The sequence below is a fragment of the Panthera leo genome, chromosome B1 (genome assembly GCF_018350215.1).
Source record: "Panthera leo isolate Ple1 chromosome B1, P.leo_Ple1_pat1.1, whole genome shotgun sequence".
Taxonomy (NCBI): domain Eukaryota; kingdom Metazoa; phylum Chordata; class Mammalia; order Carnivora; family Felidae; genus Panthera; species Panthera leo.
This window is the reverse complement of record NC_056682.1, coordinates 82,570,283-82,597,751: the sequence shown is the minus strand read 5'-3', so window position 1 is coordinate 82,597,751 and position 27,469 is coordinate 82,570,283. Positions and strand designations below refer to the sequence as shown.

General features: G+C 38.4%; 1 protein-coding gene across 1 annotated transcript in view; it reads right to left on the bottom strand.

Annotated features, from left to right (window-relative positions):
- GYPA (glycophorin A (MNS blood group)) overlaps positions 1 to 9,360 on the bottom strand; it is a 36,444-nt gene extending 27,084 nt beyond the window's left edge. The window contains exons 1-2 of the mRNA XM_042933915.1: positions 9,170 to 9,360; positions 5,790 to 5,873 (exon numbers count right to left, since the gene is read on the bottom strand). Coding sequence (XP_042789849.1) covers positions 5,790 to 5,873; positions 9,170 to 9,212 — 127 coding nt within the window. The 5' untranslated portion in view covers positions 9,213 to 9,360. The remainder of the gene's footprint in view (positions 1 to 5,789; positions 5,874 to 9,169) is intronic.
- Positions 9,361 to 27,469: the final 18,109 nt, after the last annotated feature.

The following is a 27,469-nucleotide window of genomic DNA, read 5'->3' as shown; positions in this document are numbered from 1 at the left end:
TTATAATGTAACAAAACCACAAACAACCCAATTTAAAAATGGGCAAAGAATTGAGTAGACATTTCTCCAAAGAAGATACACAAATGGCCAACAACCACATGAAAAGATGCTCAACACCATTAGTCACTAAGGAAATGGAAATCAAAACCACAATGAAATATGACTTCACACCTACTAGAAAATAACAAGTGTTGCTGAAGATGTGGAGATATTGGAATCTCATACACTCCTGGAGGGGCTGTAAAATAGTGAAGCTTCTGTGGAAAAAGTATGGCATTTTCTCAATAAGTTATACATAACATACCATATGACTCAGAATTTCTACCCCTAGATACACTCAAAAGAGAATTGAAAACAGGTGTTAAAAAAAAAAAACTTGTACAAGAATTTTTATAACAACACTATTTCCAAAAGCCAAAAATGTACACAAGACCAGTCTATCAACCGATGAATGAATAAATAAGATGTGGTACATCCATGCAATAGAATATTATTCATTCATAAAATAGAATAAAATACTAACACTTGCTACATGCTAAGTGAATGAAGCCAGACATAAAGACCATGTATTTACGATTACATGTATATGAAATATTCAGAACAGGGAAACAGAAACAGAAAGCAAATTAGCTGTTGCCAAGGCTGGTGGGGGTGGGAGGTGGGGAATAAGAGTTTAATGCATTTGGTACTTCCTTTTAAGCTTATGAAAACGTTCTGAAACTAGATAACAGCTACAGGAGTACAGCATTGTGAATGTATTAAATACCACCACTGCGTTGCACATTTAAAAATGGTTAAAATGGTGAATTTTATTACATGTATGTCTCCACACACAAAAAATTAAATATATGTACCTGGCTTAGAGTAGTGCTTGGCAGTAGGTAAATGCTCTATGAATGCTGGCTATTAATCTTCGGAATGTAACTGTATACAGAACCTAATCTATACTATACCCATCTAGAGATGGATGTACCAAAGTTGATTAGCTATACATAGAATTTTGTACACTAAAAATAAATATGGCACCTTCTTTTCTGGTGCTTACATATAATAATTTGTATACAAAGAAACTCTTAACAAAAATCCCCAAATAGAGAGGCACCTGGGTGGCTCAGTCGGTTAAGCATCTGACTTCGGCTCAGGTCATGATCTCGCAGTTTGTGACTTTGATCCCCACGTCAGGCTCTGTGCTGACAGCTCAGAGCCTGGAGCCTGCTTTAGATTATATGTCTTCCTCTCTCTCTGGCACCCTCCCCTGCTCATACTCTGTCTCTCTCTCTCTCTCTCAAAAATAAAGATTAAAAAAAAATTAAAAAAAATCCTCTACTATAATTGGAAGAGATGATTCTCCTTCAAAATATCTCTCACTTAAAACTTGTACATAGTGATTAATGAATTATTTTTAAATAAAATGGGCAAAAATTCTTTCACTTTTTGATAGCAAATGCATGTGTATTCACAAAGGTATTTCAAAAAAAATTATATATGACAAATGTAGGTAAAATGATCCTAAGACAAATATTAAATTCAGCACGATATTAAAAGAATACAATAGCCAAGTGATTAATACTAGGATGTGAGGTATAGGGCAATGTGATAATATCCATTGATATAATTCATCATTCAACATATTGAAGAATAAAAATACTGTGAAATAAATAGAAACTAATAAGATGAACAGACATTCTTAAAGAAAACCAAACAAAAGTTTAAAAAGTATTTCTGTTATGTTAGGTATAACAGATACTTTCTTTCTTGTGACAACTGTCAGGAAATTTATTATTTTACCATTAAGCTATGGAAGTCAACTTTCAAAGTTTCAACAATGATGCATAAAAGCCATTTTATAGAATTTAAGATCTTTTCTTTCTCTTGATTAAAGCTCTTTGTTTAACGCTAGCAAGAAATTTCTTAACATAAGGATTATTTGCTGAAAGCCGCAGACATCATAATTAATGGTGAGACATTCATATTATAGACAGTCTCAAGACAAGGATGACTATCACGACCATTGTACAGCATTAACTAACATAAATAACATTTAGAAGTTCTAACAAATGCAATATCATAAGAAAAGCAGCTATGAACATTTATTTCAAGTGAAGAAGAAACAAAATTTCACTTTTATAAGGAATATGATTCTTAATTTTGGAAATTGAAGAGAGTCAACTATTTTAACCAAATAAGGTTAGCCATGTCACTTATAAAATGAACGTATACAAAGTGATAAATTCATCTTAGGCCATTGATAAACAATTTGAAAATGTAATGAAATATATTTTAGTTAAAACAATAAAAGGACATGTAAAATATCTCTTCAAAAGGAAATACATAAAATTTATCTAAAGTTTTTTTCAGAATTTTTTTCCGAATTTTTTTCAAACTCTTCAGAGGACATGAGATAGGGCCCAGTGAAAAAACATGATATATTCCCAATTCAAAGATTTACTATTACAAAATGTTTTATTTGCTCTGAGCCAATTTATTCATTTAATTCTATCATTCATTCCGTTCTAGCCAAATAACCCTGGGAATATTTTTATGTTGCACAAGGGATAACTTTCCCAAATGATTCTGAAACTCATCTGGAGGAATAAACTAAAACTTCTAGCTTCCAGTCAAGGCAAACTAGCTTCTTGCAGATCAAGCCTCCTGTCCACAACAAGTAGAAAAGCTGAGCAAATTTAACACATCTAGAGAGGGCATCAGAGCCTACCAAGACAGCAGGCTCTGAAGGTGGAGAGGAAGTACAGAGAGGTGAGCTTGCCATTGGCTTTCCCCTGAAGACATTTGTCTATTTTCAAGTGAGACCTGAGAGGCCCTGAAACTTGTGAGAGATTTTAATGGTCTCACAGAACTAGGGGTTCAGGGCCCACTGAGGAGGAGTGGGAGTCGTGACAAACTCAACACGTGTAAAAAAATTTTTTTTAAGTTTATTTATTCAAGTACTCTCCATACCCAACATGGCACTCAAAACTCACGACCCTGAGATCAAGAGCCATATGCCCTACCAACTGAGCCAGCCAGGTACCTCTTATTCTAAAAAAAACTTTTTAAAATAAACGCCATGAGATTTTTAAGTTGGGGCCCCCAAAGTGCTATTCCCTAGAAGTGCGTGTGGGTGGGGGGGGGGGGGACAGAAAGTGAGCTTTCAAAAAGATGGATTGCTAGTTGCAACTCAGTTGCTCAGTTGCTGAGTGGATTAAGATGTTTCTTCTCAGTAACTGCCCACTGGAAGCCAAGATCTGACCTGGCACTGGTTTGCCTCACCTCACTCACCTCACCTCAGACCTGACTCTGATGGATCCCAGCTACGTTTAAAATTCTGACATGTTATTCATGATTGATTTTTTGAATTAATTTTGAGTTTTTAAAAAATACTTTATGAAAGTATTTATCTTGATGACTAAGGTTTTGGTGCCCCCTTAAATTTGGTCCTGAGGTGAGTACCTCACTTGTCCCATTCTAATCTTCAGTCCCGAGTCCTACACTTGAAATTAGTGAATTTCACTGCATGCAAATTATAACTTGGTAAAGCTGTTAAACACACACACACACACACACACACAGAGAGAGAGAGAGAGAGAGAGAAATGGTTTGTTTTCATTAGCAATCAAGGAAATAAAAGTCAAAACATAAATACGCCATATTTTTCACTTAACCTTAATTTCAGATACAGATTTCTGGGACACAATTTGGGAAGAAGGTACTGAGACAAGATGCTTTCAAAATTTACTGATGGGTATATACTTCGGCATAACTTTTGGGGAAGCAAATTTAGCAATATTCATCAAAATCTTTAAAAAGTACATATTCTGACACAGAAAGATGAATCTACAAGTATGTCCATCATAGTGTTGTTTAGGTATTAAGGAAGGCACTTGTGATGAACACTGAGTGTTGTATGTAAGTGATGAATCACTAAATTCTACTCCTGAAACCAATATTACCCTATATGTTAACTAATTACAGTTTAAATAAAAACTTGAAACAAACAAACAAAAACAGACTGTAAAGTAGAAACAACCTAAATATTTGAAACATGGCATAGGTTAAACAAACCATAGTTAGGCATCAGATGTAATATTGTGGAGCCGTTAAAATGTTTTGTAAGTGTACTCACTAATATGGAATAGATGCTTTTTAAGTGAGGAAAAGTCAGATTTCAGAATATTATATACAGTAATTTAAAAAAAATTTTTTAACATTTATTTATTTTTGAGAGACAGAAAGAGACAGAGAGCTAGCAGGGGAGGAACAGAGAGAGAGGGAGACACAGAATCTGAAGCAGGCTCCAGGCTCTGAGCTGTCAGCAAAGAGCCCGACGCGGGGCTCAAACCCATGAACCGTGAGATCATGACCTCAGCCGAAGTCAGTTGCTTAACTAACTGAGCCACCCAGGAGCCCCTACAGTAATTTTTGAAGTACATATTTATAAACATGCCTAGAAAAAAACATCTGGAATATTTGTACCAAAATATCAACAGTGCTTATTTCTGGATAGCAGATCAGGAATGATGCTCTCCTCTCTTGAGGAAGGAAGTAGAATATGTTGGGTAAGGCTGAGGGTTCTATGGTCAAACCTCCTGGATTTGTATCCAGCTTTCCTGCTCACTGACTGCTCACTTGCTCCTCAGGCAAGTTTTTAAAACATTCTGAACCTCTTTTTTTCATCTGCACGATGGGAATAATACCTATTCCATAGAGTTATTGTCAGAATAAAATAACTGAGGCTTAAAATAATAGAGGGCCTAAAATAATAGAGGGCTTAGCATAGTGCCTGATATACAGAAAGTGTTCAGTTTGAACTAATACTTTTCTCATTTTTCTTGAAAGAATACATGAAAAGTTAAATATATGCCATGACCCTTGTTCCCTCTTTATATATGGTTTTTGTAAAGGTGACAGTTCATTGTCTCTATCACTGGATAATTGCTTAAGTTTAACACTTCTGTCAGTTATGTCGGTTTCTTGGAACGAAACCCAGGCCTTTTGCTTGTATCTTTAAAGCAAATTGCTAAATTTGAGTCTGATTCCAAAATATCAGAGGAGATGAAGCTTTAGCTGAGATGATGTCAGGAATCTCCTCCAGCACCTTTGCTCTGGCAGTTGGTATGATGCCTGGGGACAGAGAGAAGAATGTATGGTATTTTATGATTTGGGGCCTACAATGGTTTTAGAGTCATTTAATTTTCTGAGACAGACATGGGCCTGGCTCCCATGATGTTACAGAGTCTCTTAGTGAACAGTGTCCCAAGGTTCTATGCACCTGACACTTTTCTGATACTCTTAGCTGCTGGAGTATGGCTGTTGGCGGCTTGGAGTTATGTATCACAATAGAGTTGTGTGTCATAACAGATATGTATGAGCTGTGTATTGTAACAGATGTGGACAAGTTGTGTATATACATAACAGAAACAAGCCCTATTAAAAATTGAAAATGGGAAAATTAGTAATGATGGTGTATCTCCTCTGTTTACTGACAATTCTTGCTTTTTTCTCTATCAGATTCCTGAAATAAGAGTCAGCAGACATTCTAACCAAGTTTATTTGAGTAACCACAATGAAATGCATCTGCCAGTATCTTGGTTTTCCTGTTCATATTTGTCGGCATTGCTTAATGACAGAGGCCTCTTAGAAAGCAAAGATTATTTGTTCAGTTTACCTTTTACATTTTTTTTACCTTTTCCTAATTATGTTTTTTTTTTTTACCTTTTCCTAATTAAATATGCAGAAATGATGATAATGGCTGGAAATCTATTACCCATCTGCTTTTGTTGGTAACTTACGTGGTGATTGAACAGTCGTGGCCCTTACTGGTGATTCGTGAGTCACTGAGACACTTTCAGTAGCTAGTTGAGAGGAACTATAGCCTATAAAGACAATTTGAGGAAATTACTTAAAATGTGCTTCCCCAAAAGGTTCATAGATGTTTTCAATAATCTTCTAGAAACCAAAGTAAAAAGAAATCCATCACAGGAATGCTAAATCTGGTTTACCAATTTAAAATTAGTGGGTGTCAGTCTTGAGGTACTCTTTTTTCCCTTCTTTGAGGGATCCTTCCCCAGGCATTCATAGTGAGGTGTCTAAAAACCCAATTTTACCCCAAGATCATGAGATTTATAGGTTTGGGAACAAGGCTACAGGTCATCTCAGGCTGACCTTTGGGAACTCATAGAAGTTAAGCGATGGAAGGGATTTTAGATACTATCTATTCTGTGTTTTATTCAATAGGGACAAGGAAACTGATGCCCATGAGGATGAATGGATTTTCCACAGTGAAACTAGTCTGCTGCAAAATTCTGGTCATTTCTTATTTCTGCAACTATTATTTATTGAGTGCTTACTATGTGCCTAGCAATGTATGGGATGCATAAATAAAGACACAGGTTTTACTAGTAAGAAATTCAAGTAGTCCCTGAAACCCAGCTCAGAACTCTTCCCTACAACATTTACATGGACAGAAAGGCTCTCTTTTTGGATTGCTGAGAAAACGGAGATCCCTGTTTCTTTACTTACTCCTTCTAAGCATGTGCTTTTCAAACTGATGTACCTGCTGACATATGGAATAAGATGTCCAGGGTATCATGGTCTACCTACACGGAGCTCTCATTTTGCCTAAACAAATAAAAACAAATATTCTTTCCTTCCTTCTTCTCCCTCCCTTCCCCTTTTTCTCCCTCCCTTTACTTGCTTCCTTGCTGATTCACCCGATATCCTACGACATGTCAAGAGCTGTGCGAGATTCTGGAGATACACTAACGAATAAAACCTGTGATAACACCTGTTCCTTGGGATCTTCCAATTAAATCAGTAAATTATGGCCTAGAATGCAAATTTTGCACAAATTTTAAAGTAAAACCAGGAAACTGAGGGTTTACTTTAGAGGGTCCTGGTTTATGAATTTCCTGGTTGAAGTGTTACAATAGTGCATTCTCAAATTCCTTCTTAGTGTCCGAATCTGATTTTCAAATAAAAGCATTGAACACACTCTTGTCCAGTGTCAGAAATGTTGCCTTTGTCCTTCCCCCAGCTTTTGTGAGGTCAGCTTCTTCCAGTCATTCACCTCCCTTCATAAATGTCACTTACTCCAAGAAAAATTTCCTGCTACCCTTTTGTAAATCAGCCTTCTGCATTATGTTTATCACCTTTCCCGGCTTAATTTTATTGGTGTTCTTTATCATCGTTCTTATGTTAGTGATTTACTTATTCAGTTTATGGCTGGTGCTCCCTCTCACTGCCCTGACTGTGTGCTCCACAGGAGCTCACTGCTCCTACTGGCGTGGCCTCCGTGTCCAGCACCTGACACACAAGCGCCAAACGAACAAATGAGTAAATGAATTCAGGGATTGGGAATCAAATAATTTCAAGAGAACTTACTCTCCATTTGGAAAATGTCATCTGATAAATTTAGAATTAGGAATAGTGGCTTTACCCTCAAGATCTCCAGGGAAAGAAATATCATATTTTCTTTATTTTTTCCCCTAGCCAAAGATGTTTAAACCACTTTCCAGGTTCTCTACTTAAACTAATGAGTAAGGGGGTGGTCAAACACCTTTCCATTATTCCATTATTCCAGAGAATGTCTTTGGATGGTTTCAGAAAACGCAAAGATGATGGCAGCATTTGCAATGAAGGCCGCGGGGGGCCTTTGGGGTCGCATGGCCTTGATGACCTCTCATGAACTGTCATTGAAGACCTTAGTACACTATCCACTTGAGCAGTTGTAGACATGAAGCATTTATTTCTTCTCCAGGAACCCTTTCCAAATATCCCCCACCCCCCGCCACAAAAAACTGGGTAATGTATCTAGTTCGATTGAGTAGGCCTTCTTTGCCCTCTGAACAGCACAGTACCTCTTTTCTTTTCTGTGTAATAGCTCTAGAAGTATTGGAATATATTTAAATAATATACTACATCCCTTCTGCTTGTTTTCTTTTCTTCAAGCTAAATGTTTTCATATTTTGCTACTTAAAAAAAAAGAGAGTAATTTTGTTAGTCTCCTGTTTTCCTGTAATTGTCCCATTTTCCCTGACTTCTCAGAAATCATCCTCACACACCCAGATTTGTTCCCTAGTCAGTAATTACTATCATATTATTTATTTACTAATATCATTTACTAATTTACTATTGAAATTTATTATTTCATTAGTAGGAGGCAGGTACCAACACTGTAGGCATTTTACAGATGAAGACAGGGAGGTGAAAAGAGGATAATTTGCCTTAATGTCCCCCAGCCTTTCAGATGTCAAACCAGGTTTGAGCTTAGTGCTGTCTCTTCCTCATCCTTATGCTTTAACCATTACACTTTTTTATTGGCTAATATATCTTAGAAAATGCTGGCTCCCTTCTCTATCTCCTAGAGAGTGTCCAGTAGATCCTTAGTATGTGCTCCAATTTGAGTTAGAGCCACGTCTGAGGGCTCCATACATTTCAAGTAACTGCCTGTTCCTTATCTATGTATTTCCAACACGTAGACAATGCATTTGAGAAGACATTAACCATCACATTCTCGAAAAAGGCCCCAGATATTGCTGATTTAATACAACTTAGTAATACTCCACATTATTTCTTTATCTTAATGAATTGATTTTGATTTCTCCCCAAACCACCTAACACTTAAGCCAATAAGCTGCTTTTTCTTCTTCCTCCATCATACCTCAGTAAAAGACCAAAGAATGGGAAACAGCTCCCCCACGGATGCAGACTTCATGCTTGTAGCTTGTACTTTTTTGGCGGGTGAAGGAGATTATAATTTTTCACAAAACGTTTTGAAAACTGAGGATCACATATCCACCATCACTTTCACTAATGACCGTTTAATTTAGAAGTTAACCTCATTAAGCACAAATAAGGCAATAAATTTATTCACACAGAGACATTTCTCATTATATTTGGTACAATTCTTTTCACTGTGGCGAGGCTTTGAACTGAAGCATGCTACTGGAAAATTGTGATCCAGCCACAATTACAGAACTCCTTAACCCAATTCCCTCCACCTTACCAGCTGAGTCCCAATAGAAATCCATCCACCAGACTGGGCTCTGAGATACTACTCATTTATTTATTCATTTAAGTAAGATAGAACTAAAATCAGGTAGTTTACATTTTAACCTAGAATCTGATATCCACTATAACAGCATCATGCTACAAAAAGAAATGTACTTACCTGAGAGTAGTAATACAGTTAGTATTATTGTTTTTTCATACATCCTGAGATCATGAGCTGGCTCTCAAAAGTCAGTACCAGAAAACCACCAAAGACAACTGGAGTGCAGTCTGTGGCCCCAGCTGGGACTCTGTTATCTTTCCGACACACCTTTCTGAGGCATCAGTTGATAGGCCTGGGAGGCATTTTAAATTATGCAAATTAGTGAAACATCTGTCAATAAAGATACATGGATAGCGGCTTCACCGATTAAAGCGTTAAGTAAAATCTTCACTTCAGGGAACTGGCTGTTACATGTTAAGTCTACTTTGCATAAATTAAGTGGGCGTTGCAAGGCAGTGGTCTCCAGAAGCTGCCCGTTTGAACGAAGAGGAATTGGACCTTGATGGCCTGAGACTGGGGCCCTGAGCAAGGCTGGGGTAGCTATCAGGGAGCTAGAGACCTTCTCGGTTTTCATGTAGGTGTTCTCCTGGGCCAGGACGACAATGACTTCTTACACGTGAAATAAATGTATTTGAGAGGTTGCCTTACCACTGAGTGCTCTGGGGTTTGAAAGAACTCTCCAACTCACGACAAGCCACACAGCGATATGAAAGTACATGAAACACAGGAAAATTTGAATTCAAAACAGCATTTCAATTCAACAGCTAGTGCCCACATGGCTGCGGTCAGTGAATCATCTCTCTCCAAAATATGCCTCACTAAGTAAGCATGAGTGAATGCCAAGGCAATAAATGCAAACGCTCAAAACCAAAAATAGACAACCCAAAAATCTTGTTGTAAAGCAGGTTAAAATGTGGGTTATGGAAGGCTGAGGCATATCCATTTTAAAGGGAGGCATAAAAAAACAATCATATGAATTAAATCTGAAACAGCTCAAAGAAGGTGATCTCCTTTCTGTGAGAGCCGTGAATATCTTTCCTGTTTGACCCAGAAAATCAATTTGCTATGTCAGCAATTTGTCAAATAAATTATATGTACATTTTTACCCAAAATGTGGTTAAGAAACTATTTAGGAAACTAGTGGTTTGCAGCCTCAGGATATGGCGCCACAGACAAAAAAGTAATCATTTACTGGGGAAAATATGGAGATAAATGTTAGCTAACATCCCAGAGAGGGGTTCTGAGGGGATAGAGAAGGCACTGAGATGCAGACCTGAGGGGGAACTAAGACTGAGGGACACAGAGGGGTCTCTGAGAGACAGCTCAAGAATGTGAAAGCCCCAGAATCCTGAAGCCCCTCTGAAGCCTGTGCCAATTCATGCAAAAACAATTACAGCAAAATTTACAAATCATTAAATGTAACCAATATTCAGTAAATGAATAACTTGCTTAATTTAGTATTTGCTATGGCTGGATATCAGATTGGGTTGCAGAAATTGTTTTCAACAGATACTCAAATAAAGGAGATTTATTTTGGATATTATTATGATCAATAAAGATTATGTCACATGATTTCATATTTTTAAGGAAAGAACAATTATCATGAGCCTTAAAAATGCTATTGCCCTTTGAAAATAGGTAAACAAGGGGCTCAGTCGGTTGAGCGTCCAACTTCTGCTCAGGTCATGATATCACAGTTCATGGGTTTGAGCACTGCATCTGGCTCTGTGCTGACAGCTCAGAGCCTGGAGCCTGCTTCAGATTCTGTCTCTCTCTCTCTCTCTCTCTCTGCCTGTCCCGCACTCATGCTCTATCTCTCAAAAATGCATAAACATTAAAAAAAAAGAAAATAGGTAAATAAATTAGTCACTATCCTCACAATGGATTACTATGCAGCTATTAAAATCATGTTTTCAAAAAATAAAATCAAATAATATTTTCAAAAACAGTTGATATGGAGACTCAGGATAAAAAAAGTAAGCAGAAAATGGCAAGATCCAAAAATGCATATACAAAAATAAAATCCTGTTTGATTCTTTTTTTTTTTTTTCTTCTGTGCTTATTACCTCTGTTTGGAACACACTTACTGTCTTCTTACATGATCTACTTCTATTATGCTTAGGATCTCAATTTCAGAGTACTTCCTCCGGGAAGGTTTCCCTAACTTCCTGTCTGCATCAGGGGCCCCGGTTCTGTACACATATTGCACTCTGCTCTTCTCTTATCATAGGACTTAACATATTGCACTGCAGTCATCTTTGTGTCCTCACTGGACTATGAATTCTAAGTGTGCATGCCCTGCCTGTGACTATCTTATTTACCACTGAGTGCTTGGGGCACAGTTGACAATAAAGATTTGTCAAATCAATCAATAAATAAATATTGCACTGCAGAGAAAAGAAATTTCTTTCAGGCAATCTTGAGGAACAGAGGTGGATCTATCATCTATCTATTATCTATCTATCCATCTATCTATCTGTCTATCATCTGTCTCCTAAATTATATCTTAGTTTCAGGCTACTCCCAGCATGGAAGTCTCTTTCTAAGGCAGAAGGAGAAAAGGAAAATCAGTCTAAAATCCAGCCTTCATACCTTCTTCCACCTGGACTGTTTGGCCGTTGAGAACACTTTTCTTCATGTGACCTCCTACTTTCCTAGCGGATCACTTCATTAACCACTCTCAGAACTCCTATAGCACTTAGGCTAGTTCATTTGTTTTCCTGCATGGTCCTTTTCATTATATTTGTAAGTCTTATCTCCCTTGTTCTACCTTCAGCATCTGGCAGAATACCCTACAGAGGCTGAAGGGCAGTCAGTAAATTGTCATCAGTGCTGGCCACCAGATGACATAGGTAGTCACCTACATGAACATGAAGCCACAGGAAAGAAATGGGTGCTTTGCTCTCCGTCACTTGGAAGGACTAGTTAGCTCTTAATAATGTGGGGAGTGGGAATTGACCTTGGGTCAAGTATGGGTTTGTAGCTTCCTTCAGGCAGATATGTTGACACTAGCTTAGTTTGATCAAAGACAGGCAAAACCTGTAAGGGTCTCAGTGTAGAAACTGGAGGTCAGACCCAGCATTACTTACACGCAGGGTGCGCGGAAGACTGTACAGTGACCTCTAGTGGCATGTCTATGTAATGGAAGGAAAAATGTGAGATCTCGAGATGCAACGGAAAAAATATACATCAGATTAATACTTCTCCCTTGCACGCATTTCCACAATCTTCTTAACATTCTTACTGAAACACATATTCAGAATCACCATGAAACCCTACTTGTAAGATACATCATGCAAAAGGGTCAGACAAATTTACATATCTTTTGAGAATTTTGAGTCTATGCCTAAAGTAAAAAAACAAATACTTTTAAGACATTTAATCACACATAGAAACCTTATCTCAATTTCTTGCTACTGGATGTCTTTAGGCTATTTTTTTCTTGAGTGTCACTGGCCCAGACGAAGGATGAAGTATAATTTGGCGAAGTAGGAAAGTCAATCTGGATCTATCAACTTAGCTTGAACTTGTTTCATTCACCATGGGGGATTATCCTTTTTTGCCAATTACTTATGTCCCAACTATTTCAGGATCACACTGTCCTGATTCACAATGATTTCATGCTAGTCTGATCTGCCTGTGGAGAAGTCTACTTTTTATGTTCTGCATGGAGAACTGAAGAGGAGGGGAGGGACAGGAAAGTTGAGAAAGAGTGGCTTCAACTGCAGGCCTCCTTAGGAGCCTGTTGGCTTGAGGAAACTTAAACCACTCTGCTTTGCCAGAGTGGTTTCACTTCTTTCCTCGACCTTCTTTTGTTACCTTACCATTGCAAAATTAAAATAAATACAAATTTAGACCAATCTGGTGTTCAAAATCACCCAATTAGGGAGGCAGAACAGATACACGTTTTCCCTGCCATCGGAAAGTAGAGCGTTCTCATAAAACTTTTCATAGGCTAAAATGGCATTAAGCAAAGAAGCAGTTACTATCTATATGGAAACATACCTGAGCGTTTCCAGAACCGCGCCCCTCCAAAAACCTCCCTTAGGCTTTTCTAATACCTTAGGACACATCTTGTTAACGGATGCACAAAATAAATAGAGATAAAGCACAGGTGCTCACGGGTGCAGTTCAAGGCTGGGGTGGCTGTGTGTGGGAGATGCTGAGAGGAGTTCCAGCGGAAGGAGCTGGGCTGGGCTGCTCTCCTTGCTCTCCCTGCTCAGGCTGCCTCCACTGCTGTCAGCTGTCCGACAAACACTGGATGCTATTTTCACTTTTTGTCTTTTTCCCTAAAAGCGAGAATCCTCTTCGGATTTCTTTCGGTTACTGAAAACAGGCTCTTATGTAGGTAGGTCTTTCGTGAAAACAAAGTGGCACAACAAGAAAATTTCAAAAAGTGAGGGATACCTGTATTATTCTTATTCTACACATGAGAAAATTGAGGGGTAGAGAAGAGATTGCAAATGTATTCCTTAATTTGATTTGGCGCTAGGTGTCTTTCCAAATATATTGATTTAGTTGTCAATATTTAGAAGGTGTTATATTTTAATTAAAATCAGGAGGGGATTTATTATTTTTTCTTCTTTTGGAATGAAGAGAAGGTATGTATTGTTCATATTAGGCATTTATTAGGAGGGGATTTAATTAAAAATCTGGCCCCTCTTAAACATCGGGAAGATTTGCCAAGAGTGAGCTTGCATCCCTGCCCGGTGAGGATCCACCGGAGCCGAGGGAGGATTGGCTGTCCCTTAGGACAGATGGGCTTTCTTGAGTTAGCCAAGTCCTTCACCTGATGCTTGTAGCCGTCAGCTTAGACTACCTGATAATCTGGAAAAACCTCAAGGCCTCAGTGTCTTCAGCAGCATCGGCTCATTTCCCGATCCTGTTACATTTTGTCTGTGGAAGGACTAGGGCTTCCAGGATCCGGACTGAAGGAACAACCCCATTTCAAATATGCTGTTCTTGGTGCAGAGGGACAAGAAAAATGGTCAAATGGAGCAATGGCTTTTAACGCTTCTGCTCAGACTTGGTACATGCCATTTTTGCTCACATTTTATTGGCCAAAGTGAATCACAGGCCAAGCTGACCTCAGTGGGGCAAGGAAGTATACTTCCTCTAAAGGGAGGTCCTGAAAGTCATATGGCAATGGTGAAGTTATATAAAACACGGGAAGAGCAGCAAATAATTGTGAACAATAATTGGCCATATCCATCTATACTCTCTGCCTAGCTCCTTTCTGCATTTGGGTTTGTAAATCCAATTTAGATAGTTAGGATACCTATTTAAGGCCTTTTAGAGTTGAGATGTAACCCAGGTCCCCATTCCCTTTCTTTACATCCATAAGGTGATATTTTGTGTGTTGGAGGTGTGCTCAGTAACACCCAAGAAGTCAGAAACTCTCATAGACATGAGTAGGCGTGAACAAGTGCTCTGCGTTGTCTCGAATTCCATTGAGCTATCCTATTGGAATCAAGTACCAGGCATGGTCTCTCCATGGATGATTAACAGGTCCAGTTTGTTCTGCATCCATTCAGTCATTCAACAAATGATTAGTGAATACCTACCAGGCACTGTGTCAAGTATCAGAGATACAACCTTCAGTAACTCAGCTTCCTCTTCAGGAACTTACAGATCACCTGCGGGGACAAACAAGAAGGGAACTGCACTATGGAGTGCCAGGGATGTATAATAGTGAGAAAAGAGCCCATGGGAGCACAGAGAGAGGCTCTGAACTCAAAAGGAAGGGGATTAAGGTGTACAAATATCCAGTTATAAAGTAAGCAAGTCACAGAGATGAAAAGTACAGCTTAGGAAATATAGTCAATAATATGGTAATAATGTATGGTGACATGGTGACTACACTTGTCATGGTGAGTACTGAGTAATGTACTGAGTTGTACACCTGAATATCAATATGTTGTACACCTGAAACTAATATAGCACTGTATGTCAATTATCCTTCAATTATAAAATTTTTAAAGGGAGTCTCCTAATTCAGACATAGGGTTCTGGAAAGATTTTCCAGAGCAAGCAAATAGACATAGAGGATGAATAAGCAGGTCAAGGGAGAAGAAAGCACATTTCAGGCAGAGAAAACAGCATAAATGATGGTCTGGTATTGAGAGACAGCATGGTAGTGGTTTGTAAAACTGAAATTCTGAGGATACGCATGCAAATGTGCATGTTTGTGCTTTGCAGTGTCTAGGTTGTCAGTTCATTCTGCCCTTTACCTTTGTGTGCATGAATTTGGCCCTCGTTCTCTACATAAAAAAATACTGCAAGGAGGGTATCAGCAAGATAAAGGACAAATATATAGAATTTCTGGTTTTTTATTGAGATGAAACATACAAATTTTTAGTGTGCAATTTGATGGATCAGTTATATATATATACACGCATACATACGTGTGTGTGTGTGTGTGTGTGTGTGTGTGTGAAACCACCTCTCAGGTGGTGAAACAGAACATTTCCAACATTCCCAGTGATTTATCTTACTCCTTCCAGTCAACAGACATCCTGCTGCACTTAGGTAACCACTGCTGACTTCTAACACCATTGATTAGTTTTGTCTTTTCTTGAATTTCATATAAATTGGATTACCTGTTATGAACTCTTTCATGTCTGGATTTTTCCCTGCTTATCATAAAATCCAAAAGACTTATTCAGGTTGCTTTTTCATGGATAAGGAGATCTTTCTTTTACATTACTGTGACTATTCAACTGACTCTGCTCTCCTTACTGAAAAGATCATCTGTTTCCATCTTATTGTCCCTTTATTGAGGGTAATGTGTGTTTTTGTCTCCTGGCTGCTTTTAAGATTTTTCTTTTGTCTTAGATTTTTTAGGATTTTGGTTATGATATGTCTGCATATAATTGAGAGAAGGGGAATCTGGGCTTCTTAAGTTTGTGAACTGATATTTTTAGCAGTTTTGGAAAATCTTGACCATTATCCCTTCAAATATTTTCAAATATTGTCTTTCAGTTTCCTCTCTGCCATTTCAATTATGGATACATTAAACTTTTTAACTATTACTCACCTTATATATTTTTTAATATATATTACTGTGCTTTAGTTTGGATATTATTTAGTGACCTTTAATAATCCTGTCATCTGCTGTATCTTGTCTGCTGTTAAACCTATATCACGAGTTCTTTGATTCTGACACTGCATTTTTAATTCAGAATGCACATTTGATTCTCTTTATACATTCCAATTCACAGTTAAAATTTTACTTATTTTCTTTTTTCTGTGTACCTTTTACTTTGATTTCTTGAACATAACTAATCATAGATATTCTAATGTTCTTGTCTGCTGACTCCAAAATCTGAACAGCTGCAGTTCAGCTTTTATTTTATTTATTTATTTGCATTATGGCAAAATATGTATAACATAAAATTTACCATTAATTTTTTTTAACGTTTATTTATTTTTGAGAGAGAGACACACACACACACACACAGAGTGCAAGCAGGGGAGGGGCAGAGAGAGACAGAGACACAGAATCAGAAGCAAGCTCCAGGCTCTGAGCTGTCAGCACAAAGCCCGATGTGGGGCTCAAACTCACGAACTGTGACATCATGACCTTAGCCAAAGTCGAATGTCGGATGCTTGACTGACTGAACCACCCAGGTGCCCCCCATTTTAACAACTTTTAAGCTGCCATTTGAAAGGCATACTTAAGTGCATTCACATTGTTGTACCACCATCAGATTTTATTTTAAAAATCATAATTTTTGCTACATTTTCCTACCTTTTTTGCATGCCTAATAATTTTATTTTACTTTAAAAATTTTTTTTAACGTTTATTTATTTTTGAGACAGAGACAGAACATGAACGGGGGAGGGGCAGAGAGAGAGGGAGACACAGAATTGGAAGCAGCCTCCAGGCTCTGAGCCATCAGCACAGAGCCCAACGCGGGTCTCAGACTCACGGACCGCAAGATCGTGACCTGAGCTGAAGTCGGACGCTCAACCGACTGAGCCACCCAGGAGCCCCAATAATTTTATTTTTAATGTAGGATATGGACCTTAGCTTTCTAGCTTCCCATCCATATAGTTGCAGTGAAGATGCTCTGAGGAAGAAACTCATTATGGTTTGTTGCAGGCTTCCCCCCTGCCAGGATTTTGTTCTGTTTTTCCAATTTAGCTCACAGACTACTATGCCATTCTAGAATTCAGCAAGTTTCCTGCAGGAGAAACAGGCTTTGTGGTTGGCCTCTAGTTGTCAATCTGTTATGCCAGCCCTGATTAACCATCAAAAGCTCTGACAGTTCCCCTCCGACCCCATAGTGTCTTGCTTACAACCTATTAATGTCCCCATGGAAGAAATCGACAAACAGGCAAATTCCCCCAAGGAAAGAAAAGATTCCCTCAGTGTGACTATGTAACTCCCGATTACCTCTCATATCTGCACATGACTATGATGCCAATAACAGAATTTTCCTGATGATGTTCTCATCATTTTCCCCAATAGGCCAAATTTGGAGGAGTAGCCAGATCACATGTTTCAAATGTCAATGAGCAAATATCCGGGAGCATTTTTAGTGGTAGACTTCTAATATTTTAAAAACTTAAAACCGAACCCAAAGAACCTGCTGGTATTTTATAAAATTCTGGGATTATTCATCCCTATATCTCTCTTTTTGTCTTTCTTGGCTGCACTCTTGGGGGTCAGAGGAGAGAAACTGGGGGACTTGCTGTATTAATAAATATAGGTGAGCTTCTATAGATCCAGACAGTAAGCCAAGCCCAAAATAATACATTTATTTTCAAGTCGTAATACCAAAGGATACCTATTACACTGTTACTCTCTTGACTTTGTCTGACAAATCCATGGCATTAATGAAAAATTATTGAATACTAACCAAGGATCAGGCATTATACTAATTACTTGTTGTAGGTAATATATTAATCCTCATCATGATTCTATGAATTAATGACCATTCCCCTAGCATGTGATAGAGACAGGATTTGAATCTAAGCAGTCTGTCACCAAATCCCACCCAGGTTTATATTCTGTAAACTATACTTCCTTCTCTTATACTAGACTATGTAATGAAGTGTCAACTAGCACAGTCTGGAAGGACAGGGGCAGATCAAATGTTAAAATCAGGACATTGTCCTCTATTTGCACGCAGGGGTAGGTAAAGAAGCTTTAAATAGAGACTTCTCTGTGCCCGGAGACAGGTACATACTGTTCAGAGGAGTGAACCTGACTCCTTATGGCTGGAGAATAGAGAGTGAGAGCTGAGAATGGCAGGAGGTATGGCTGAAGACTGTGGACAGTGAGATCATAAACCCTATCAGGACTTGGAGTTTCATACCATGGACAATTGGTAAGTCATGGCAGGCTGTGCAGCAGCATGGTGCCATACTGTCCCCAGGATGGGGAACAGATGCTAGGGAGGTAACTCTGCTGACAAGGAGAGCAAAAATGCTTTAGCAGAAATTGAAGCACCGGGGCACCTAGGTGGCTCAGTCTGTTGAGCTCCCAGCTCTTTGTTTCAGTTCAGGTCATGATCTCATGGTTCATGAGATCGAGCCCTGCATTGGGCTCTGCACTGACAGTGTGTATTCAGATTCTCTCTCTCTCTCTCTCTCTGCCCCTCCCTTGCTCTCTCTCTCTCTCTCTCTCTCTCTCTCTCCCACCTCTGTCTCACAATAAATAAACTTAAAAAAAAGAAATTGAAGTACATAAAAGTCAGGTGTTTGAGGCAACTGTTGAGGAGTTAGTTGAATTGATTCAACAACTATTTCAAACTTAATATTGAATGGTCTTGTGTTTGACTGGATAAGGACAATGAGAGGCAGACCACAAGTTGCTTCCAAGCTTCCCAGCTTGCATGACTGGGTAAAGTGTGGTCCCACTTAAAGAGAGGAGATTCTGCAAGCAAACCAGCTCTGTGAAGGAAGATCATGAGTTTCATTTGGGATACGTTGAATTTGAGATTTCTCTAGAAGATCCTAGCGGAGAGGACAAGTAGGAAGTGGATGACTTAATCTGGCACTCAGAAGAGGAATCTGGACTGGAGACAGAGGTGCAGAATTGTCAGCCTATACACAGAGAGAAGGGAGCCACTGCTGGGCAGGGGACAAGGGGAAGTTTGTACTGTCTTTAGACTGAGTGCACAGAATGTCTCTAAACCTACCCTTGGGAACTGGAGACATGAAGGTGGACTAAGCCATATCGTTTCAAGGAGATTCCAGGTTCCTGTAACGTCCAGCTGAAACCTTATTAAAGATATTAAAGACATTTTTTTTTACCAGAATTCACCCCTTTCTTGGGGTACCTTTCTATCCTTCAGAGGTGGGCAGATGACATATATCTTATTATGTGACCATTAATTTTGACCACAGTTGATTAGTTCACACATGGACACCTGATCCAACTTGAGCCCATCTGATTCCCTTCTGGAGTCTGGAGAATATTTTATTGAGAAGCACAGAAGACTGGAAGTTAGAGGTTAAGCTGTATTAATGATGGAGTTCTCGGGTGATTATCAACAAAAATTTCCTGAGCTTCATTGAACTGCCTGGGTTCCCACCCTTTCTGACGCCTGGAGTCTATGAGGTAGCCCATGTCCTTGCAATAAATCCTCTCATCCTAGGAAGCTATTTTGGAGTGGGTTTGAGATACTTGTAACCAAGAGAGTCTTAATGAGGGCAGGCCTTCATATGTCTAATTAGGGAATCATTACCAGAATGAAGCAAAGCTGAGGCTGAGCTGAACCGGCAGGGACCAAAAGAGGCGGCTTCACAAGCTTCCACGACAGGAGTGAAGACTGAAGTCATTGCAGATCATTTGGCTTCAAATGACTAAAGGGCCCTTTTATGCATGGCTAATCCTGTGGGACGTTTAGCACAATCCAAATATGCCCCCTGAGTCCTGCCACGACACTCCGGTAAGTGAGATGTGAGCCTGCACTGTCTCTTCCAGACAAACCCTGCTGGGTTTTTTTTTTTTTTTTTTTTTTTTTTTTTTTTTTTTTTTTTTTTAACTATCTGTCTAGTGTAGAAGGGATTCAATTACCCTTTAGCCTTAAAAATATGCCAAAGGATGGTGCTGGCCTTCTGTGGCTTGGAGCAAACTCATATTGCACAAATCTGTTTCTCATTTATGTGGTTCAGCCAAAGAGCCAGGGCTGTGTTTTTCCTTCATAGAATGGGGCAGTCCAGAAGGCCGGCATCCTTTTTATTCAGACATTCTATTCAGATCCTGAACATAGGAGGGAAGGAGAAGAAATTACCGGAAAATTTGCATGTCTATCTTTATAGGACTAAAGTTCTCAGAATAAGAGATGATAGGAGAAGCCATTTTCAAATACATAGTTAATTACTATGTTACTAGACTCATGTTCTATTAGCTGGTATGATTTAATAAACGAGTCATATGGTAGTGTTTCTAACACACTGCCTTCAATATAAAACTTGTGACTACTCCTAGATATAGTTTAAAGGAATATACAAGAAAATACTATGCCATTAGAAAGAAAACAAGATTGTGGTAATGTGATCCTTCAATAGCTTCGGTAGTGGTTTAAGGATTTATCTGTTTAAATTTTATACATTATAATGATTCTGCAAAATGCCGTAGCTAATAAAAAATTAGAACCTACAAATAACTTAAAAGGCACAAGACTGTCAATGAGACACATAATGGACATCATTACTTATCTGGGGAGAACGTTAAAGTACACAATAAATGTCTCACTATGATGCTATGTACCATTCAGTAAAGAAAAATTACTTTGGCTGCATATAGTCTGCCTTGGGTGAGCAAGGTTCAGGAACTACATGTGTATGTATATTTCACAGGGTTTTTGAGTGGAGGGACTCAAACACAGAATGTTGTTTGAGCTGGTTTTTCCTAACCAGGCCCAGGAGAAACTGTCCTTTATACTTTTTTCCTGGACCCCCTCAGCTACTCTTTTTAGTTTTTTGTTTTTTTTTTTTCATTTTTACTTTTTGGCTTCCATCACTAGCCAGCATTGATTTACACTAGAAGGCACAAACAGTCAGAGAGAAGTAGCCTGAAATTCAGAATCTGAAGCAGTGCCACGCCTGGGGACCAGGACGTTCAGATACAGCAGGTCTTCTAATCAAAGCATCAGCATCTTTGTGGCATTTGCATCTTCGTGTGGAGAGAAGGTTGAGAAGCCAGCCCAGGAGGCCCTAGTCTCTGTGGAGGTCCTGTTTCTGCTTTTGTTATTCGATCTTGGGGGAAAAAGCCAACATGGCTATTTGTAATTAGCGGGAGGCCAGCAGTGCCTGGAGAGCATGGCTTGAAAGCAAGGGCACATTGGCTGGCCCCTGGTACACGTCCTTCAACACCACCAAATGATGCTCCTACCACCAGTAGGAGAACCAGTATATATACGTTGCTCCGAAGCAGTGTCTCGCAATCTTTTTAGGTCATGCCACTCATCCCTTCTATCCTTCCTCCATTTTAATCAATGCAGGAGATTTTATTGATTTTTACTTTCTGTAATTGTTTTTGAGAGACAAGAGTATATGAACATGGGTTTTAAAAATGACCCAGTCCTGTCATATTCTAATACATCCTCCTGGGAGGGAAGGGCATACGTAGAGTGGTTGCTGAACATAGTACATCTCTTTGACAGGGTAAACTCATAAAGCAGTGTAGCCAGGAAATTTAATTTATACTTTCAGAAAGTATTTCAGAATGTGCTACCCTTACCCAGATAATTGTGAAAACAGATGTCCAGAATTTCTCTTCTCCCTGCTTCTGCTTCTGTTGCAAACTTTACCTGGGCATTATTTATCTTATGAAGAGGCAACAAGGAGAACTGTGTATTTACCCTGTGAGCGCAGAAACCATTAAAAAAAATTAAGCCGTTAGCATCAACATTCCATGTGTAGCCTTCGGTTGATAGCTAGTAAATAAATACCTTATGTAAGATGAGAGGTTTTCGCTGATGTGGGAATCATCGGTCTATATGTGTTTACAAAACAGAGTTCCTCAGAACCTGGTAACTCTCTGCATATTCCTTTTTTCAAGTGGCATAAGCTTGCACTAAGGAACAAGTGCTATTATGCAGTTCACATAGCAGCATTCTTGATTATTCTTGGTTCCCTCTTCAGCCCTAGGCCTCTCCCGGCATGCTTATATGGTAGCTGTGTAAGAAGACTGCCAGGGAGCTTCCAATTTACCACATGTTTCCTTTGGATGGCACTTTAATTGTGTAGGTGACTGTTTCTTTCTTAGAATTATCTGGCAGTTTGATACTATGTATTGAAAACCGTTCCCTGTTGCACATTTTTTGGAACCAGAAATGTCAGTTCTAAGACTTTATTTTGATGCTAAAGTGCTGGCAGAGTTCAGAGAACTAGCTTCGAGGATAGGAGAAAAAGAATTCAAAACCACCTAAACAGCTGATAGTGCAGAAATGTTTAAATAAATTACTATGAAATATTAAGTGGGCAGTAAAAACAAATTGTCATAGGAGGGTATTTAATGGCAGGGAAAGATATTCACAATATACTGTTAAAAATATAAGTTGCCAAACAAATGTCTTGTGTGATCCTTTGTGGAAAATTACCTACTTGTGTACGTTGCTAAGGTTCCTAGCATATAAATGCATAGAAACAAGATTGAAAAGAATATAATCTCAAATAATGAGATTTTTCCTTCCTTGGTGCTTTTGAGGTATTCTACTGTGAGAATAAATTGCTGTGTGCTAATGAGAAAGATTACACAGTTAAATTCTTTAAAGAGTGGTTACAAAAATCACAAAACAAATATATGATTTCTGATTTTGGAAGATCCCTCTTTTCTGGAAAGAAAAAAAAAAAAAAACCTGGTAAGTTTGTTCTCTGTTTTGATCACTAGAGGTCACCAAAGTCATAAAGATTATTAGTAATAGTTTTTTTTTCTTTCCGTTTTGATTTTGAGTCACAGAGGGATGTTTCTGGCCTCTCCTGTTATGCAGTTTTTGAAGCATTTACTGGAAGACCTCTTGCCGCTTAGTCTTAAGGAGAGTAAACTGTTTGGACTAGTTTTTTCTAACATTAAATATTCCCTGAAACAGAGAGACATCTATCTATGGGACTATTCAAAACAGATGGGTGTTTCTGTAGAATGTGATTTATTTCCTCCTCTGATACCAAAGGGCCTATTGGCTGATACCTGCTGAATGTGAGTTCTGAGCAATGTTGTTGAGACAGAACCACAGAACACCCAGCAGCAGCACACATCGTTTCAAATGAAACAGCATGGACCATTTCAAGGAAAAAACGTCGTACCTTTACTGGTAACATGTGTGGCATACGAGGGCTTCAATGAAGCAGAACATTCAAGAACACCCATCGCACCTTTTGAATTACAGACCACACCACCTTTTCGCATGTTAATGATTCTGCCTTTTTTGAATCCAACAGAAGCCCAAATCACCAGACCCTAAAATTAAGGAGAACCAAGGAAGGTTTAAAAGCTAGAATGGAATCCTGCAAGCATTCAAAGAAACTGTCTCATTCACCAAAGGGTGCAGCAAGAGGCAGAAGATGCAGTCGCTAATTTCAGTGTTGTTAGCGTGTTCCCATAACTCATATTTAACAGCGAGGTTTCTGTAATTAAACAAGATGCAGCATGTGGAAGCTGTATATTTGTCAGGAGTTATAAACAGTGGACAAAATGCAATAGGTGAGAAATGGCTCACATTTTCAATGTCTGTCACCCACAGCTCAGTTACCTGGTCATGTTGATGAGTCTGTTTGAATCAGTCTCCCAGAGAAACGAAGCAAACTGTTCTTTTCTATAAGAACTCCCAGTGCTCAGATACCTGACGTATCCAAGGTTAAGGCTTTGGTACAACCATAAACTAAGAGACTTCAAGCCAATATCAACGTGATACATTTTGCATTGGAGCTTGTTCCTTATTCAGCGGACCTCATTTGCCTTTGATCTTGGTTAACTTTGAAGTATCCAAGGTTCCCACTTTCCATAAGTGTTTTTTTTTTTCTTTTAAGTTAAATCAGACAGTCAGGCAAGGGAACTCTAAACCTTAAAAGAAGTGAAAGCAACTAGACACAGTCAGTTATATATTTTCACCACTTTGTTTAAAGTAGCACATCGCTGTACTTAAAACACTTCACATCACTGAATTATTTATTAAGTTGTAAATAAAAGTCACATTTTCCACTGTATCTTCAGAGACACATTGGAAAGAAAACATGTTGTTGGGAACCTGTTGTAGCTTTCATGTGAAAATGTAGTTAAATGCAAAACTATAGAGAGTAGTTAATGATGTCTCAAAAACCATTACCATGAAATAGCTGTTAACTTAAAGGAAATATTTATATAGGAATTCTAATATTTCAGATCTTATATCTGAAAGCTGGCTCCTTTACGGAATTTCACAGACTATGTATTCTAAAGTCTACTAGACATCCAGGTTTGCATTTGTATTTATAAAGTGATTCAGACCCATATCTCAAACACTCATTCATTTTATTTTACTCTTATGTTTCAGATTTATGGGACTATTTTTTCTTACTATGATAATGGCAATTTTATTTAATAATGAGGTACATATATAAATCACACATATATACATGCATGTGTGTGTGTATGAATCTATCATTGGGCACAAAAGTAGACTCAGTTATGTATTGTTTACAAAGTTTGTCTGAGAAGGTATTAAGAGAGGACATTTCTTTTTAGAGAGATTTTAAAATTCAGCCCACCCAGGTATCATTTATCTCTTCTGTGATAACTCACTCACCTAGTCATTCTCCTTTGTCTAAGTCTGCAAAGTGGAACTTTCCTCTATTAAAGAAAACCAACAAATTTATGTTATCCCAGATCATTAGCAGTGTCCTGGGGGTAGTTTGCGTTACTATTTTGGTGCTTTTCCAGCAAGGAGCAAAAAGTGCAAGTTATCATTCAGGTCATCTGGAAGGGCTAAATTCTCTTTTGGCTAAGCCTGATCCTGTCAAAATACAAGCTAAATATAGTTATTGGACATGTGATCTGAACAGTGATGCACATAAGAGCTTGGCACAATTGAATTACCCATGGGCTTGACGAACATTTGAGAGTGAAATCAGCTCTTCATATATCTGGAGACAAGAGGTCTAATTCCTAAAGCAGCTCTTTACCTTCCCATGAACAGCTGGAGGAAAACCAGAAAGGAATCTATTCACCTGCCTATAATTAGGAAGTTTAGGGAAAAAACTTTGAAGAAGGGAATTTATAGATACAATCGTGGTGCAGATAAAAATGTGTAAACCTCTCTACTCATTTTTGCTACCCAATGAGATGTATGGTAAATGCTGAGGCTTCCATGGCTTTGACTGTGTTCTTTGGGATGAGTCCGGGACCCACTTTAGCAGGCTGGATCCACCTTAGCAGGCTGTCCAAATAGCATAGGACCAGGCACTGGATTTTAGGTCTCAGGACTCTCAGCTTGAATCCTAATGCTCTGGGTTACTAGACATGTTCTTTAACTTCTTCAAATATCAGTTTATCTGTAAAATGGAAAAAAATACATGCCTTGGAGGACTGTAGTGATGATTCAGGGAGAATCTAAATGTAAAGCACTAACATAATGTCTAGCTTGTATTAAATGTTTAATAAAAGTTTGTTTCCTTCCACAGAAAGTTGTTGTAGGATTAAATAACCTAATATTTGTAAAAGTGCTTTGTAAACTACAAAATGCCATCAAATATAGGTCATTATTAATGTTCTTTTTAAGCTGTATTTTATATGCACTTGGTTCTTTTGGAGAACTTTAGGCAATATATATACGGCCTGGAACTCACATAGGAATTCTAACAGATAAGCCAAAACCAAATTTTAGAGAGTCTACATTTCCTCCCAGTAAAAATCGTACGATGATTTAATAAAGACTAACTTTATTATTTGGAATGACAATCATCTTTCTTCTGAACATCACAATGCTTCAAAGATAAGTAAGAAAATACATAGGGGGAGCGATGGGGAAGGTAAAAGAAAGAACAAAAAGAATGAAAACAAGAGCAGCAGAACAATCTACCCTGTTGATGATTGAATGTGGCCTATGCTCCTAATTACTTTAAAGAGTTGAAAACCATTTTGTAAACATTTATTTATTTATTTTGAAAGAGAAAGAGAGAGAGAGGGAGAGGGAGAGGGAGAGGGAGTGGATGAGCAGGGGAGGGGCAGAGAGAGAGGGAGAGAATCCCAAGCAGGCTCCATGCTGTCAGCACAGAGCCCAATGCAGGGCTCGAACCCATGAACCAGGGGATCATGACCTGAGCTGAAATCAAGAATTGATGCTCAACCAACTGAGCCACCCAGGTGCTCCAGAGTGCAAAACCATTTTATAATGTAGTTTATTTTGAAAGAAACATCTACTTTGACACCTACAAGTATACAAATATCACCAAAAAGGTCTGGAAAAGGTTGAAGTTATACTTTTAAGGAGCAGGAGGCTATTCTTGAAGTTCCCACTTGCATATAGGAAAAGTTTAAATTGTGTAGATGAAATCATTAAGTCCGTCCTGGCAAAAGCTGATGCCACTTGAGGATGAGACCCAGAGAATTTAGTGCCCTGGGAAATATGTTATTGTGTACCCCTGAGGGGACACTAAAAATACAAGTGGAGTGTGTAAGTCACCAGAGCACCAGAGCACAGCTTATATATAGACTTCTCTCCTCTGAGCAGGAAGCAATTGGAATTCGTTAAATCCAGGTTAATTCTCTGTGGGGATGTTTCTTCATAAATCAAGGTCCTAATGTACAGTGACTTGTTCAAAGTCTTAGAAGATATCTTAGAAGAATCAAGGTCATAAGTCAATCTGGTATGGAATTACCAGGCAATGAGTCACAAGAGAAGAAATAGCATCAAGGCTGAGAGAACTTGCTTTGGTGTTAAACTAGCCTGTTCCTGCCCCTTACTTTGTGACTTTGGTCAACTTGCTCAAACTACAAGTTTCAATTTCTTCATCTAGAAGATGAAGATAATGATGATACATTGCAGCATTGGCTTGCAGATTAAATGAGAAAGTGTATGTAAAACTTTTAGCATCGTGTCCAATAAATAATAAGTAGCTATTACTATGAATAATAGTATTAATAAAATACAAAAATACTGCATCATGAGGATAGGGGTCTTCAACCAAGGGCCTTTTGTGGAAATATGTTAGGAATGCAGGGGCTGTCCTGAAGAATGTTCTGTGCTAATTTTAACTGATAGTGAAAAATGACTGCTTAGATAACAAGTACCAAACAAAATGGGAATCATATTCTAATATGTTCTTTAAACGTCTCTTCAAATAATAGTGACATTAAACTAAGTAGAAACAGCCTCAACCTAGAAGATGCATCTCTTGAACTGTGGAAATTGTCTTTGTGCCCAGAGAATTGAAAACATACTATTTGCTTTTAACTTTGGCTAAAATCAGGCATCATTTAAAAAT